The 14,253-nt window shown below is 66.1% G+C and overlaps 1 protein-coding gene and 4 non-coding genes across 5 annotated transcripts; all 5 read right to left on the bottom strand.

The window, feature by feature from the left end:
* Nucleotides 1–7,819: 7,819 nt before the first annotated feature.
* RPL3 (ribosomal protein L3) lies at nt 7,820–12,043 on the bottom strand. Its single transcript, XM_002711388.5, has 10 exons — nt 11,940–12,043; nt 11,175–11,367; nt 10,757–10,925; nt 10,283–10,418; nt 9,564–9,750; nt 9,201–9,361; nt 8,610–8,711; nt 8,300–8,395; nt 8,038–8,157; nt 7,820–7,909 (listed from the first exon to the last, which is right to left on the bottom strand). The coding sequence occupies exons 1-10, from the start codon at nt 11,940–11,942 to the stop codon at nt 7,865–7,867; spliced, it is 1,212 nt and encodes a 403-aa protein (XP_002711434.1). The 5' UTR covers nt 11,943–12,043; the 3' UTR covers nt 7,820–7,864.
* Nucleotides 8,488–8,578, bottom strand: LOC127491246 (small nucleolar RNA U83B). The gene has a single exon (XR_007919832.1). It is a non-coding gene; the product is annotated as a small nucleolar RNA U83B (small nucleolar RNA).
* LOC127491245 (small nucleolar RNA U83B) lies at nt 9,433–9,524 on the bottom strand. The gene has a single exon (XR_007919831.1). It is a non-coding gene; the product is annotated as a small nucleolar RNA U83B (small nucleolar RNA).
* On the bottom strand, nt 10,419–10,471 carry LOC127491250 (small nucleolar RNA U82P). Its single transcript, XR_007919836.2, has one exon. It is a non-coding gene; the product is annotated as a small nucleolar RNA U82P (small nucleolar RNA).
* On the bottom strand, nt 11,525–11,588 carry LOC127491215 (small nucleolar RNA SNORD43). Its single transcript, XR_007919805.1, has one exon. It is a non-coding gene; the product is annotated as a small nucleolar RNA SNORD43 (small nucleolar RNA).
* Nucleotides 12,044–14,253: the final 2,210 nt, after the last annotated feature.

Genomic DNA, 14,253 nt, shown 5'->3' on the forward strand with positions numbered 1-14,253 from the left:
CCATTTGTAGAATGAACCAGTGGATAGATCTCTCTTCTCTGCTTCTCCTTCTCTCTCTGTATCTGTAAATCTGCCTTTCAAATAAATAAAATACATCTAAAAAAAAAAAAAAAAAAAAAAGGAAATCAAGGCATTGAACATTTCCAGGCCCCAGATTCTGTTCTTTGCCTCCCTGTGGCCGGCGCTGTCCTCCCTCTGTGCCCGTGTGTGCTCTGTCCCGTGAGTGTGGCCCCTGTGGCTGCCTGTGGCCAGTGGGTTCCTAACTGAAGTAGCAGGTGCAGGAGGGCTGAGGCCAGCCAGGAGGAGGAAGCCGGAGCCTCACCCAGAGGCGCCTGCCCAGGGATGGAGGCTGCAGGCGAAAGTCAGGTGACATTACCTCCCTGGGCTCAGTGGTGCCCCCGGGTCGGCGGGGGGAGGTTGCTCTTGATGCGTGAGTTTCAAGGCCACCCCCCCCCCCGCCCTGCTGTGAGAAGCCAGTTTGGAAAATGTCCCCAGGTAAAGACACAGCCTGCAGTGCCAGCATCCCATTGGGATGCCAGTTCAAGTCCTGGCTGCTCCACTTCCCATCCAGCTCCCTGCTAATGTACCTGGGAAAGCAGAGGAAGATGGATAAGACTTGAAGCCCAGTGAGGTTGGGCAGCTGGGGTGGGGGGCAAGGCGACATGGGGAGGCCCGAATCACATGCAGGTGGGGCTCCAGGGTCACTGGGAGGTGTTTCAAGTAGGAGGCGAACCCAGGAAGACTCCCCGTAGGAAGCGAGTCTGGCTCTGGGCCAGAGCAGCCGGGGGCAGGGTAACCCCCCTGAAGTCACTGTCTCCCCAGCGGTGACATCATTCACCGTGGAGGACGGACAAGCCGAGGCAGGGCTGGGAAGTGCATCACCCACCCGGGGCTGCCCCGTGGCAGCCACAGGCCCTTGGAGGGTGACAGCCGCCCCTTGTGCCTGGGAAGCAAGAGCGAGGTGGTCCCTCCCCTTCCTGTCCAGCCGTCATGCACCCCGGCACAGGGCCCCCAGCCGCGCTGTGGTGGGTGCTGGGGGAAGCTTGGAGTGTGGAGGAGAGCCAGGGCTGAGTTCAAGATGGGGGTCCAGAGGCTGCGAGGGGCGGCCCAGGCCCTGGGACCCATACTGGCCCGAGGCAGGGCCGCCACGTGGAATGGTCCTCCCCGCTGTCTGCCCCCCCAGGCCCAGCCTGCGCCCTCTCCCCCAGCGCCCGGTCCCCCACTTCCCCAGGCCCCCCCGTGCACCCAGCAGCCGGGACAGCATTCCCAACCGCAAGGGGGGCGTGGCTCAAACCCTCAGAGACGTCTTCCGGGGGCTCCAAGGCAGGATTCAGTCCTGGAGCCTCCCCAACCCACCGCGCAGCCTGCAGGCCGGACACGGCTGCCCTCTGTCCCGTCCACGTCCAAGGCACTCGAGCAGAGCGGCACTGGGCACATAGTGGGTGCTCAGAGAGTCCTCTGGGTCAGGGGACGGATCCACGCTAGGGCCCTGCCACCCTCTGCCCACGTGTGCGGGCTGGGGACATGGTCACCCCCTCCTCGCCCCGCCTGGCGCTGTCCCCTCACTCAGTGCCGCCTTCCCCGGGGCTGGTGGGGAGCAAGCAGGAGGAATTCCTGGCCCCGGGGCAGAGGAGGTGTCCTGGCAGGCAGAGGTGGCGCGCACAATTCCTGCTCGGAATTCCAGCTCCCACGGCCGCGGGGAGCCCGCCAAGCAGGGAGGGCACGGAGGAGGAGGAGGAGGCGGCGGGCGCCGCGGCATCGGAGCGGGGGGCGGGGGAAGCAGCCATGGGCCGCTGCAGAGCCCTCAGCTCTGGCCTCTTCTGGGTCCCTTGCTGTCCCCGTCCCACCCCTCCCTGGGGCTCAGGCAGTGGCTGTCAGTACAGGAGCTGCCACCAACCCCCACATGCGCACACCTGGCCTCCACCGCCCCCTGCCACCACCCCCTCCCCCGCTCCCGCGGCACCCCCAGTCTGCAGGGTGGCAGCTGACCTGGGGACAACTGGATCCAGACTTCCAGAGCCACAGCCCAGTCCTGTTTCCGGACCCCGTAGAAAATTCTAGAATCGCACATTCTCCCATCCAGCGAGTTCTGGGGCCATCGAATGCTGGACCGTCTTCCGCTCCCATCCCAAGAACGCCCAAAGCCAACCATTGCGGCAGCGTCGCCGATGAAGCCCCGAGCCACACGCACCCGGATTTAGGGACCCTCAGGGGGAGGCGCTTATGGAACAAGAAGGAAAGGTTCTGGAACTGCCCTGCCGTCGTCCCAGGGCGCAGGAGCCCCACGTCTCCCTCACTCAGGCCAGCAGCAGCGGGAGCCGGGCCCGGGCCCAGGGACGTGGCGGCCTCTGCCGAGGGGGCCTCTGCCCTGGGGCACCGGGTCTCAGCCTGGACCTGCCACAGCAAGGACAGGAAGGGAGGGGGCGCTGCCGAGGCACCGCCGCCGCCACCGAGGCCCTGGAGGCTCCTGCGCGGCGGCCAAGGGAAAGAAGCCAGAGAATGAAGGCTGTGGGTGCCAAGGTTGGGGCGGCGGGTGTGTGGTCACCGGGGTGGGGGCGCCAGCGCCCCTCCCTCCCCGCGCCAGGAGCTGGCAGGAAGGGCCCACCCCCCGGGAGCGGGAGACAGTCCTCGGCGTCACCCGCCTCGGGGTGGGGGCTGCAGGGGCTTCCACAAGCAAGCGCTATTACCCTCCCTGCCCAGCGCAGGAGGGAAACTGAGGCAGGCAGGGACTCAGCCTCCGTCAGGAATCAATCGGCCCCTGGAAGGTCCAGTCCTGCCGCCCCTACCCAGAGCTGCCTCCTCCGGGAAGCCCTCCTGCATCACTCTCCCCTCCCGCCCGCAGGGCACTCAAACTGCTCTGCCTCACTGCCCGGGTGTTTCCTGGGAGACAGCCTCATCTCCCCGTCAGCCTGGAGCAGAAATCAGACGAGGCCCCACCGTGGCTCCCGCCGCCCTAGTCCAAGCAGCCTCGCCCCTCAGTCCCCCCCTGCAGGCTCTGTGCCTCCCGCTGGCCCTCGGCCTCTCCCCTCCCAGCGGCTCCCAGCCCAGGGCTGCAGTTGAGCTGCCTTCCTGGGACTCCCCGCTGAGTGCCCCCCCCAGCATCTGCCTCTGCCTGGCGCCCGGAGGCTGGCCTGGGTCTCCCCCCACCCTGCCCCAGGCCCAAGGGCCTCCATTCATCAGCTCTGGGTGCAAGGGCAGCAAGCAGGTTCCTGGGGGCGTCCCCACACCCCAGACACGACACTGAGGCCCCGGGTGCTGCGCTCACTGGGGCTGTGTCCCCCAAGTCCAGCTCAAGCCCACGTGCTGTCCTGCGGGGGAGGGGCGGGATTGCTGAGCCCCAGCCCTGTCCCCTCCCGTCCCCAGGCCACAGAGCCGCTCACGACCCGCCCAGCCACCCCAGCGTTTTCACTTCAGCTTCTCCTAATTTTGCTTTTGTGGAAGTGGCCGCCGCCCCGACTTCTCTGTCTCTCTCACGCGCTCCAGACCACATCCTTGCCCACCCCCACTTCTCCGGAAGCCCGGAGAACAGCGGCCAATCCACTGTGCGGGCGGGCGCGGGGAGCAGGCGGCATCTCCAGATGTCTGGGAATGGGAGAGCCAGTGCAAAGGCCCTGAGGCAGGAGCCAGGCCTGCATGAGAGGCCAGAGTGGCCGTGGCTGAGTGTGCGGAGGGGCAGGAGACCACCGTGGTGCGTGGGTGTTGTGGTGCACCCCAGGGGAGCTCTGGGGGCTTGGAGCAGAGGGATTTTGAGTTTGTGGTCTTTCCCTTTCCTGCGCTCCCCAGATGGCCAACAGTAAGGGCTGGGCCAGGCTGAAGCCAGGAGCCAGGAGCGTCCTCCAGGTCGCCCATGGGGAAGCAGCCCTGGCGCCGCCGACCTGCAGGGGCTGGATCAGAACTGGAGCAACCGGGACAGGACCGAGAGCCAGCCGGGGGGTGCTGGCGTCCCCGCACGTGTGGCCACAGCGGCGGCCCAGGAGTTTGGGGTCTCACGGACTCTGCCTGCGGGAGGCAGGGGGGCAGCGGGGTGGGGTGGGGGGCACGGCCGCTCCCCAGGCCCCACCACCGGCGCGCGCACTTTCCCGCCTTCTGCACAGGTAGGCCTTTTAATGAGTTTCTCAGACCCAGGAGCAGCAGATGGCCCCGGGCCGGCTCCAGGTGGCCGTCCTGCCAGCTCCGGGGAAGCAGGAGCCAGAGCAGCCCAGAAGATGTTGTGCTTACCATGGGGGGGGGGGGGGGGAGGGCACAAGAGCCATAGCTGGGACCCTGACCCGGGTGGCAGCCCAGGGAGGCTTCCAAGAGGTGGCATTGGAGCTAGAAGCGCATTCCAGGCCCAGCTCCTGCCCCCTTCCCCAGGGCCCAGGCTCCCCTGTGGAGGGGGCTCCTTAGTGCTGCCCCCACCCATGAGCACTGCCGGGCATGGGGCCAGGAGCCCAGCACCCACAGGAGCCAGCAGGTGGACCCCCGGCCCCTGCCCACCCGGTGCTGGCTGGAGAAGGGGAGCCTGCCCCACCCCAAATCTCCACCCAGCGGTGCCCCCAGCTTTGCCTGAGGGGTCCCTTTCTTTCCTCTGGAAACAACCCGTCCTGTTCCGCTTAGCTCTTCCATCACTGACCGGGGACGCTGGCATCGCAGGCTCGAGCCCCCCTCTTTCGGGAAGCCCTCTCTGATTGCTACAGCAGATCCTGGGTGCTTTCTCTCCGGTCTGCAAGGACCTTTGCCTTCCGGGGCCCCAGCCTGAGCTGAAAGGGTCAGAAACCACCCTCGCCCTGGGCTGCAGATGGAGACAGGCCCAGGTAGCCCTTGCCAAGGCCACATCCCAGTGAGCCCAGGCCTGCCCAGCCTCCCCCCCCCCCCCGATTTCTCCTTTGGCTCAGCACAGGGCGCTTCCCCCATGGGGGCCCGGCGGAGCTCTGGCGCCTGCTGTTTTACCGCCGTGGCTGGCTTGGTGCTGTGGAGCATTGAGAGGGGGCCTTCCAGCCGCTGGTTCGCTCCATAAATGGCGGCAAGGCTGGGGCTGGGCCGGGCAGAAGCCAGGAGCCGGGAACTTTACCCGCATCTCCCACGCAGGTGCAGGGGCCGAGCATCTGAGCCATCTTCCACTGCTTTCCCAGGCCACAGCAAAGTGCGGGACAGGAGTGAACTCGAACAGGTGCCCTTATGGGATACCAGCGGCTGCAGGCGGTGGCTCAACCCGTCTCACCAGTGCTGAACCTGGGGTGGGGGGCTTAGCAGCCAGCTCCCCAGGAAGAAAGGCCCTGAGCTGTGGCTCCAGCCCGTTTCCACCGCCAGAGACGGCTTTGTGGGTGGATGGGGATGGGCAGAGGCCGAGGCTGTCTGTGCATACGGGGGACAAGGCAGCCAGGTGTGCCAAGTCTTCATCACCCATTGCCATGGTGACCAGCGCTGGCTCTGAGGACCAGCCAGGTGCAGCCACTGGGGCCACGGTGGTGCCAGCGAGGAGGGGGGAAGCGGGCAAGCCGGCCCTTGTCCCCAGCAGAGGGGCCCCGGGAGCCAGAGGCTGGGGGGTGAGGGGCTGGGTGCACCCCTGCAGCCCATCCCCGCAGGAAGAGGGGCCACTGGGTGAGCCTGGGAGAGGGTACAGTGCCCACTTGTCCTCACCCAGAGCACCCCCCCGCCCCCTCGTCAGGGCAGCCAGAGGAACGGGATGGGGGTGGGGCGGGGCTGCCCACAGGTGCGGAGCCTGGATTCAGATTCCTGCTCCGCCACCAGCTGAGGGGCCCCTTAGCCACCCCCGGCCCAGCGCGCGGGGTCCGCCACCAAGGTGCCCGCCGAGCAGCTCCATCTGTGGGCTGGAGGCCTGCTGGCGTTAACAGGCTCACACACACAGCTCCCTGCTCCTCCCTTGAGCCAGATGGGGTTCTCTCCCCAGCCTCACCGGCCACCCCCTTACACCTGCTTCCCTTTGCTGGTTCACTCCCCGAAAGCCCACAGCCAGGGTGCAGGGGCCCAAGCACTTGAGCCCCGGCTGCTGCCTCCCAGGGCAGCTGCAATAAGAGCCCGAACATCAGCCAGGCCGAGCGCTGCCACCAGCAGCAGTGGCACCGCCTCGGGGAGAAGCCGTGAAAGCCCAGGGCCGCTCCACTCCGATCCAGCTCTCTGCTGTGGCCTGGGAAAGCAGTGGAGGATGGCCCAAGTGCTTGGGGCCCTGCACCCAAGTGGGAGACCTGGAAGCTCCGGATCGGCACAGCTCCAGGCGCTAAGGCCAACAGGGGCGTGAATCAGCATGTGGAAGACACTCTGCCTTTCAAGTGAAATTAACAGGTGAAATTATTTTCATACCAGACATGGAGTCCACGCTTGCTGCGCTCACACAAACCTCCCGGCCCTGCCTCCCTGTCCACTGGGCCAGCCAGGAAGGGCCTGTGCTGGAGGGCAGGCTGGGGGGGGGGGGGGGGACAGGGCAGGGGCCGAGAGCAGAGGGGAGGCCACGCAGCACAGGCCTGCGCACACAGGGAGACTCTGGACGGGGCCTGCCCCAAGCTAGGAGCCCAAGCCCATGCGTGGTGGTCTGCCCCAGCACCTGCCAGGTGAGCGTACTGCTGTCGGTCCTTTTAAGGAAACAGTGGCGCCTGCCACCAGCTCCGTCCCCACTTGCTCAGAAACCCCCAGCAGGCACGCTCTACTTGGGCACCGGGCTGGCACAGCAGGACTTGGGGGGGAGGGGCTTGACAAGGCACAGGTCCAGCACAATACCCACTGCCTGCCAGGCTGGGGGGTGGGGGCTGTCCTGCAGGCCAAGTTCATGGAACCCCTCCCTGAGCAGCTGAGGCCAGATGCCCACCTCCAACCCCAGGGCCTTTGCCTAGGTTTTCCCTAGAGGGTCACAAACAGGAGCACTGAGCCAACACGTGGAGGCACAGGGAGGCTGCAGCTGGTCCCGGGTGTGGGGGGCCAATCAGGGCTGCAGCAACCAGGCACCCCCCCCCAACCTGGAACCTACAACCATGGTGGGGTGGCTGAGGTCCTGGGCTCCAGACAGATCCAGAATGGGCTCAAGGCTCTAGCCAGGACAAGGCAGGTTCCGGAGTGGGGATGATTGATGGCCAGGGGCCCACTCCCCTCCCGGGGCTGCCCTGAGGGGGAGGCCCCAGCTGGGCCTCATCTGAACCCCACGCCCTGTCACACAGGTAGAGCCTTGGACAGGAAGCCAGGCTCTCCCCCTGGGCTGGGCGGACTCATTAGATCCACCAACATGAAAAAGCTGCATGGGCTAAGAGCCTGCTGCCCCCACCCCTGCCCAGGACTGCGGGAGACTCCACCCACACAGCACAGCCAGGTGCCGCTGTCGCCCCCTGGCGGCCACAGCCTTGAATGCTCCCCACCAGGATGCAGGCAGCACAAAGCCCTCCTCCCAGCCCCTAGGACCCCCCCCCCCAGCTGTCTCCTCAGGCACTGCTAGGGGTCCTGACACCGCAGCATGCCTGGGGGCCCACGGGCTGCGCCTGCGCTGGTGCTGTTCCGGTGCTGTGTGGAAGCCAGCAGGGCACAGCCGGAGACATGGACTCTGACCCTTGCAGGAACACTCCAGACGTGACTGAGCCCACGCTCAGCTGCTGCCACCCCGCAGTCCCTGTCCCCGGTGGCGGACCTGGGGTGACTCAGTGCAGCACTGCCCTGGCAGGGAGCGAAGCTAACAAGTCTGAGCTGGAGGCGGCCCTGTGTGGACCAAGCTCCACCACCCTCTGTACACAGCCCAGGAATGGCAATGTGAGGCCCCTTTGCTGTGCCCTCCAGGGCGGTGTGGCCCCGCTGGCCCCCTGGGAGCTCCTCTGCCCGCCCCCTGCAGGCACCGCAGGCGTCCTGGAAAGTCACTTTATTGCAATGCAGCACACTCCAAGCCCCTTCAGGCCCCCTCCTCCTTTGCAATCCTGTCCTTCTTAAGTGGTCCCTGCGGGGAGAGAGAGGGGGATAGGAGTTAGAGGCGGCCACAGGCAGGGGAGCCTCCCCACCGCAGAAGGGAGGAGCAGCTGGGGGTGTGGCCCCCAGCCCTGGCAGCGGGCAGAGGCAGGAGCTCACCATGAACGCCTTCTTCTCCTCCACCGTCTGGAAGCGGCCGTGGCCGAACTTGGAGGTGGTGTCAATGAACTTGAGGTCGATCTTCTCCAGGGCGCGCCGCTTGGTCTGCACCAGCAGGGACTGCAGGCGAAGCCAGGGTTTCTGACCCCGCTGACCAGTACCAGGGACCCTCCCCAGCCAGCATGGGCGCAGCTGCAGCCTGAGGCCGCAGTCAGGGGACCTGGCCCTCTGCCGCCCAGGGCAGCTCCCCTGTGTAACTGACCTTGCGCAGGGTCAGCACCCGCTTCTTGGTGCCCACCACGCAGCCTTTCAGCATGACGAAGTCGTTGGTCACTTCCCCATAGTGCACGAAGCCACCCTGCAAACAAGGGCGTGGTCAGCAGGCACCGCGGGGGGCACAGGGGGCATGGGGGACATGGGGGCATGGGGGACATGGGGGCAGTCCCCGCCGCTCTTCTCAGAAGGAAGGCAACAGGAATAGTTCCACAGCGGGATTCAGGCACCCACGCGGTGCTCATTCCAGGCCTCATCACGGAAGCGCGGCGGGGCCATGCGGGGCCGTGCGCGCTCACCAGGGGGTTGATGCTCTTGTCTGACAGGTCGTAGTCGGTGGAGGCGTTGTTCTTGATCAGCTTGCCGTCCTTGATCAGGTAGCCCTGGCCGATCTTGTAGATCTGAGTGGGAGGAACAGAGTGAATGCGGGGAGGGGCGGGGCAGCAAGACCCGCCCACAAGCCTAGGGCCGGCCTGCACTGGACTTCTAGGGCCTCAATGAAACCCGCTACACATGGGCTGGCGCAGCACAGGGGCAGGTGCAGCAGGTAAAGCATCCCCTACGGGCGCCAGTTTCCGTTTGACCCAGCTTCTTGCTAATGTCTCCCAGCGGCCAGAAAGGCAGTGGACGGTGGCCCAAGCGCTGGAGCCACTCACTGGGCACCTGTGTGGGGAGACCCGAAGACGCTCCTGGCGTCAGCCCAGCCCGGCCCTGGCCAGAGGCCGCTTGTGAACCAGGATGGGTAATCTCTTCAATGCTGCACCCCCAGACAAGGGCACGTGAATGCACCTTACAGCCACCCCAACCGGCAAAGCCAACTGTCGGCCCCTTGGGAGATCACAGCCTGCACCCAACCCTGCACCGCCCCCGGGGCCACGCCAGCACCTCACCTTCTTGTTGATCTCCGTGCGGTGGTGGTAGCCTTTCTGCCCAGCCCGTGCCACAGAGAAGGCCACACGCGCCGGGTGCCATGCGCCGATGCAGGCCACCTTGCGCAGCCCTCGGTGCGTCTTGCGGGGCAGCTTCTTGGTGTGCCAGCGGCTGGTGACCCCTGGAGGACACGTGCGTGACCAGAGTTCACTCAGGTGGCCCCTGCACGCCGCCCCGCCCCCAAGCCGCCCCACTGTTCTCAGAAGGAAGGCAACAGGGAATGGTTCCACAGGGCGATTCGGGCGCTGTGCCAGCGCTCATTCCGTGCCTCATCCCTGAACAGCCGGCGCCGAGGGCGGGTCCACAGGGCCGCCTGCGCTCACCTTTGTAGCCCTTGCCCTTGGTCACGCCGATGACGTCGATCATCTCGTCCTGGCCGAACACCTGGCTCACCGGGACCTGCTGCTCCAGGCGCTCCCGGGCCCAGTCCAGCTTCTCGGCCACGGTGCCGCCGTTCACCTGGATCTCCATCAGGTGCGCCTTCTTCTGCCGCAGCGGCAGCAGGCGCATCTAGGAGGAGACGCGGCTCAGCCCAGGCCCCCTCGGCGCCGCTCCGACCGCGCAGAACTGAGGCTGGGCGCCGTCTGACCCCAGGGACAATGCCGGGCTACGAGAGCGAGCCTCAGAGTGTGGAACCTCGCTTCCGCCAACAGCACCACAGGCGACCCAGTGTCCCTGTCCCTGTGGGGTGGGGCTGCAGCTGCCGGCACACGGCAGACCCTGCACTAGACCACAGCCCCGCCTGCTCTACCCAAACCCCGTGCTCATCTGGATCGGAGCAGTCAGGGTCAAAGGGCGGCAGCTGCCTGTGGCTGGAGCCCCCCTCCAGTGAAGCTGGCATCTCATGTGGACGGTCCCATCTCTGCTCCCCGCTAACAGGCCAGCTGAAGACGGCCAAGTCCACGGCGCCTGCACCCACTTGGGAAGAACGCCTGGCCAGCTGCTGTGGCCGCCCAGGGACGGAACCAGCGAGGGGAGCTTGGGAACGCCGCCTCAGGCAGCTCTGGGGCCGCGTGGCGCCCCCTGCCGGCCGCGGGCTCACCTGCGTGTGCGCCAGCACGCGGATGACCTGGCAGTACTTCTTCATGCTGCTGAAGTCCTTGTCCAGCTGCCGCTTGCCCGCGTCGTCCTGCCACTTCTTGCAGTACTTGGTGAAGGCCTTCTTCTTCGACTTGTGCCTTCAGGGGCAGAGCGGGGGGGGGGGGGGTCCGCGCCAGGCCTTCATCACCCGCCGTGGGGGCGGGAGGCCCACGGTGCCTGTGGCGGGCGGCTCATTGCCGGCTTTGCAGCGGCAAGCGGAGCCTGGATGGAGCTCATCGGACAGAGCCGAGCGGAGCTGAGCGGAGGCCACAAGGTTAATGCTGCACGTGCGCACGGCCCTCCCCGGTTGTGGGGGAGGCCCCGGGCGCCCTCCCCGGGGGCAGGGGCCGTGCTCAGGGAGCCCCCCACCCCTAGGAGGAGCAGACCGTGTCAGCCCCGCCCCCGCCCGAGGCTCCGGCCTGCGGCCCGGCCTCACCAGTTCTTGTAGAAGCGCCTCTTGCACTCGTCACTGATGTGCTCGGCGAACACCGTCTTGAAGGTGCGGAGGCCCCGCGGGGTCTCCACGTAGCCCACGATGCCCACGACCACCATGGGCGGGGTCTCCACGATGGTCACGGCCTCCACCACTTCCTTCTTGTTCACCTCTGAAGTTCAGAGAGCGGAGGCTGAGGCGGGCAGCCGGCTCAGGCAGGGCCCCGGTGCCGCCTGCAGCCTGCCCCCGCGGCGGGACGACACCGCCCGGAGCAGCTGGCAAGCGCTTAAGGAGACCCCACGGCTCCGCGCCCGGGGCGCGCCTCCCACCACGCGGCTTTGCAGGGAGACCCCAGGCCAGCCGCTGCCCCCACAGACCTTGCGAGCCCGCGGCCCTCTCCCGCCCCCGGCCCCGCACGCACTGGAGCCCGGCCGGTCCACCTCCCGCACGATGTGCGTCATGCCGGCCTTGTAGCCCAGGAAGGCGGTGAGGTGCACGGGCTTGCTCGGGTCGTCCTTGGGGAAGCTCTTCACCTTGCCGCGGTGCCGGCTGCTGCGCTTCCGGGGCAGGAAGCCCAGGGACCCGTGCCTGGGCGCCGAGAACTTCCTGTGCGACTGCAGACGGCACCCCGTCAGCGCCCAGCCCCGGGGAGTCGGACGCTCGTCCTCGCGCTCGGAGCCCATTGCAGCAGGCCAGCTCGGCCGCGCAGCTCCGCACGGCCCCGGGACGCCCCCACCCACTCGCGCACGTGCCGCCCGGCCCCCCCAGAGCCCCATCAGAACCTGACGATCAGCACAAGGACTCTGTCCGCCCGTCAGTGAGTTCATCACCTGCGGCTCCGGGACCTCACACCCCCGCCCGATCGGTCCTCGCCCCGACTCCCCTCCACGGCGCCGGCGCAGCGCCCCGCGCCTGCCCCCGCGGTCTCCCGGACGCGGTGCCGAGCCCCCGACAGGGCCGCCCTCACAGCGAGCGCCCGGCTCCCGGGCCTCCTCCCGCCCGGCCGCCCAGCGGCTGACCAGTCCGCCGCACGCTAAGAAATAAGCCTGACCGCCGACGCCACTGTGTCCCCCGTGTTCCCAGGGGTGGCTCCCGGTTCAGGCCAAGCGAGGATGCCGACGATGACCGGCGGATGAGGCCACGCCGGAATCGGCAACAGAGAGAAAGCACCCAAGACGCCACGTACCATCGTGCCGCCTATCCAGCCGGTAGAGGGCTGCGGCCCGGCGGAGCGCGATATATAAAGTCATTCTTGGCCCCGCCTCTTCCGGCGTACGGGCGCGCGCCCGCGGCGGACGTCGGGTCAGAGGGCGCCCTCGGGTGCCATTTCCACGCATGCTCGTTCGTTTTACTAGGGGCGGACACCCGCATCAGGGACGCTATGGCAAGTGATTGGGCTCAAACTTAGTTGAGACGCCACACGGACGCGGATTCAGGGCTTGGAGCGAATCTACGGTGTTCGACAGAAGTCAAACTTAATGATGACGAAAAATGGCGGCGCCGCTGCGTTCCTGGGGCGCGGACGAACGTCTGGAGCAGCGGTGCGCCGCAGCCCGCCCAGGGCAGCCCATTTCCGGCGGCGCGCTGGGTCGGCAGGCGCAGTGAGCTGGGCAGAGGTCTGCGTCGGAGGGACTGGCCCGAGCTTGCGCCTTGCCTGTAGCCCGCTTCCTTTCGGCGCTCGCCCCGTGGCGGCCCCCGCTTCGTGCCGAGGGCCTCGGCGGCGAGCCTGCGTCCAGCCCTGGGCTCCTGGGAGCCCAGGTCGCCGGGCGGGCCCCGCGCTGCGTCCCTGCCTCCCTGGCCGGCGCCCAGGCCAGTGTCCACCGCCGTGGCCTTTGCACCTGCTGCTAACAGTCCTCACCCCATCCTGGCGGGCCTGCACCCCAGATGCGTTTCAAAATCCGCCTTCAGGGCGGCACCCTCCCCGGCCCCTTTCCATAAGGAAGGGTGCACCGTGGTCCCCCCTTCCTGGCCTGCCACGGATGCGGCTCGGGCCCCAGTGGACCTGCACCCTAAGTGCTCGTGTTCCCGTAGGCACCCTCTGACGGGGTGAGAATCCAGTAAGCGGTGACGACAGTACAGCCCTTCCAACACAAGCATGCCACGATTATGGTGACCTTCTGGAATGTTCCGTGTGTCAGCGGGAACTGAAGCACAGAGTGGAGATGTGGCCGAGGAGCACCAACTCGAAACGGCTGTACCTCCGTTCAGAGCTCGGGTCCCTCCCAAGAAAAAAAAAAATTTTAATTTCACTGTTGCAGACAACGGGGTAGACCTGCATCGTCCTCTTGTTTACAGAAAAAATAATATTAATAAGCTTCCGGCCAGGAGGGCGATCACAGGACAGCAGGGGCAGTGAGGGCGGAGCTGAAGCCCATCTGACCAGGGTGGGGTTCACACAGCTGCAGACTTGGGGTCCCATGACCCCCTCGTTGCAGACGGAGCTTGGGCCCCTGAGCCGCTCCCTCCGGAAATTCTCTCTGAGGGCCCGCTCTGCCCGGGACCCCAGTACGGAGGGGAGCGCTAAGCACAGTGTGTAGGGCACTGGGCCGTCAGCCCAGCCAGATGGAGTCACTCTAGCTTAGAACAGAGGGGCCGGGGCGCGGCACAGCGGGGTAAGCCGCTTGCCTGTGGCACCAGCATCCCATGTGGGCGCCGGTTCTCGTCCTGGCTGCTCCACTTCCGATCCAGCTCCCTGGTAATGCACCTGGGAAAGCAGTGGAGGACGGGCCACGTGCTGGGGTCCCTGCGCCCCCTGGGAGACCTGGGTGGAGTTCTGGGCTCACAGCATGGGCCTGGCCCTGTCCTGGCTGTAGCAGCCACTGAGGGAGTGAACCAGCAGATAGAAGATCTTTCTCTAACTCTGCCCTTCGAGTAGATAACATAAATTGTAAGGAAAAAGCAGTGCACATTCACGTAACTAATAGCCAAGTTTCAGTCAATCCGACAGTCAGCTGGCTCAAATAAGTCAGTTCAGCTCTGCATCTCACTTCAATTTCCTTTATTTAAAAAAAAAAAAAAGTTTATTTGAAAGGGAGAGAGCTATCTTCCATCCTGTGGTTGAGCCAGGCCAAAGCCAGGACCCCAAACCTCCATTTGGGTCTCCCACTTACGGGGCAGGAACCCAAGCACTCGAGCCATCATCTGCCCCCTGAGCTGTGCCTTAGCAGGAAGCTGGAGCAGAAGCAGAGTAGCCAGGGCTCGAACCAGGCTCTTCCACACGGGGTGCGTGCGAGCGTCCACCGGCCCACAGCACCTGCCCCCCGCTTCCACTCTCCTGCAGCGCCGGCCCCGTATGGGCACTGGTTTGAGTCCCAGCTGCTCTCTGCTATGGCTTGGGAAAGCAGTGGGAGACCTAGAGGAGGCTCCTGGCCCCAGATTGGCACAGCTCCAGCCATTGCAGCCATGTGGGAGAGAACCAGCAGGTGGAAGACCTCTCTGTGTCTGTAACTGTGTCTTTCAAATAACTGAATATAACCTTTAAAAAAATTATGTTGATGGTT

Source organism: Oryctolagus cuniculus, chromosome 11 (genome assembly GCF_964237555.1).
Source record: "Oryctolagus cuniculus chromosome 11, mOryCun1.1, whole genome shotgun sequence".
Classification (NCBI taxonomy): Eukaryota; Metazoa; Chordata; class Mammalia; order Lagomorpha; family Leporidae; genus Oryctolagus; species Oryctolagus cuniculus.

Excerpts from the sequence above, each read along its gene's own strand:
- RPL3 (XM_002711388.5), bottom strand. Across the intron at positions 9,362-9,563 it reads CAAGGGCAAGGGCTACAAAG|GGGTCACCAGCCGCTGGCAC; the intron begins GTGAGCGCAGGC and ends CGTGTCCTCCAG. Across the intron at positions 8,158-8,299 it reads GGGTGCTGACCCTGCGCAAG|TCCCTGCTGGTGCAGACCAA; the intron begins GTCAGTTACACA and ends CTTCGCCTGCAG.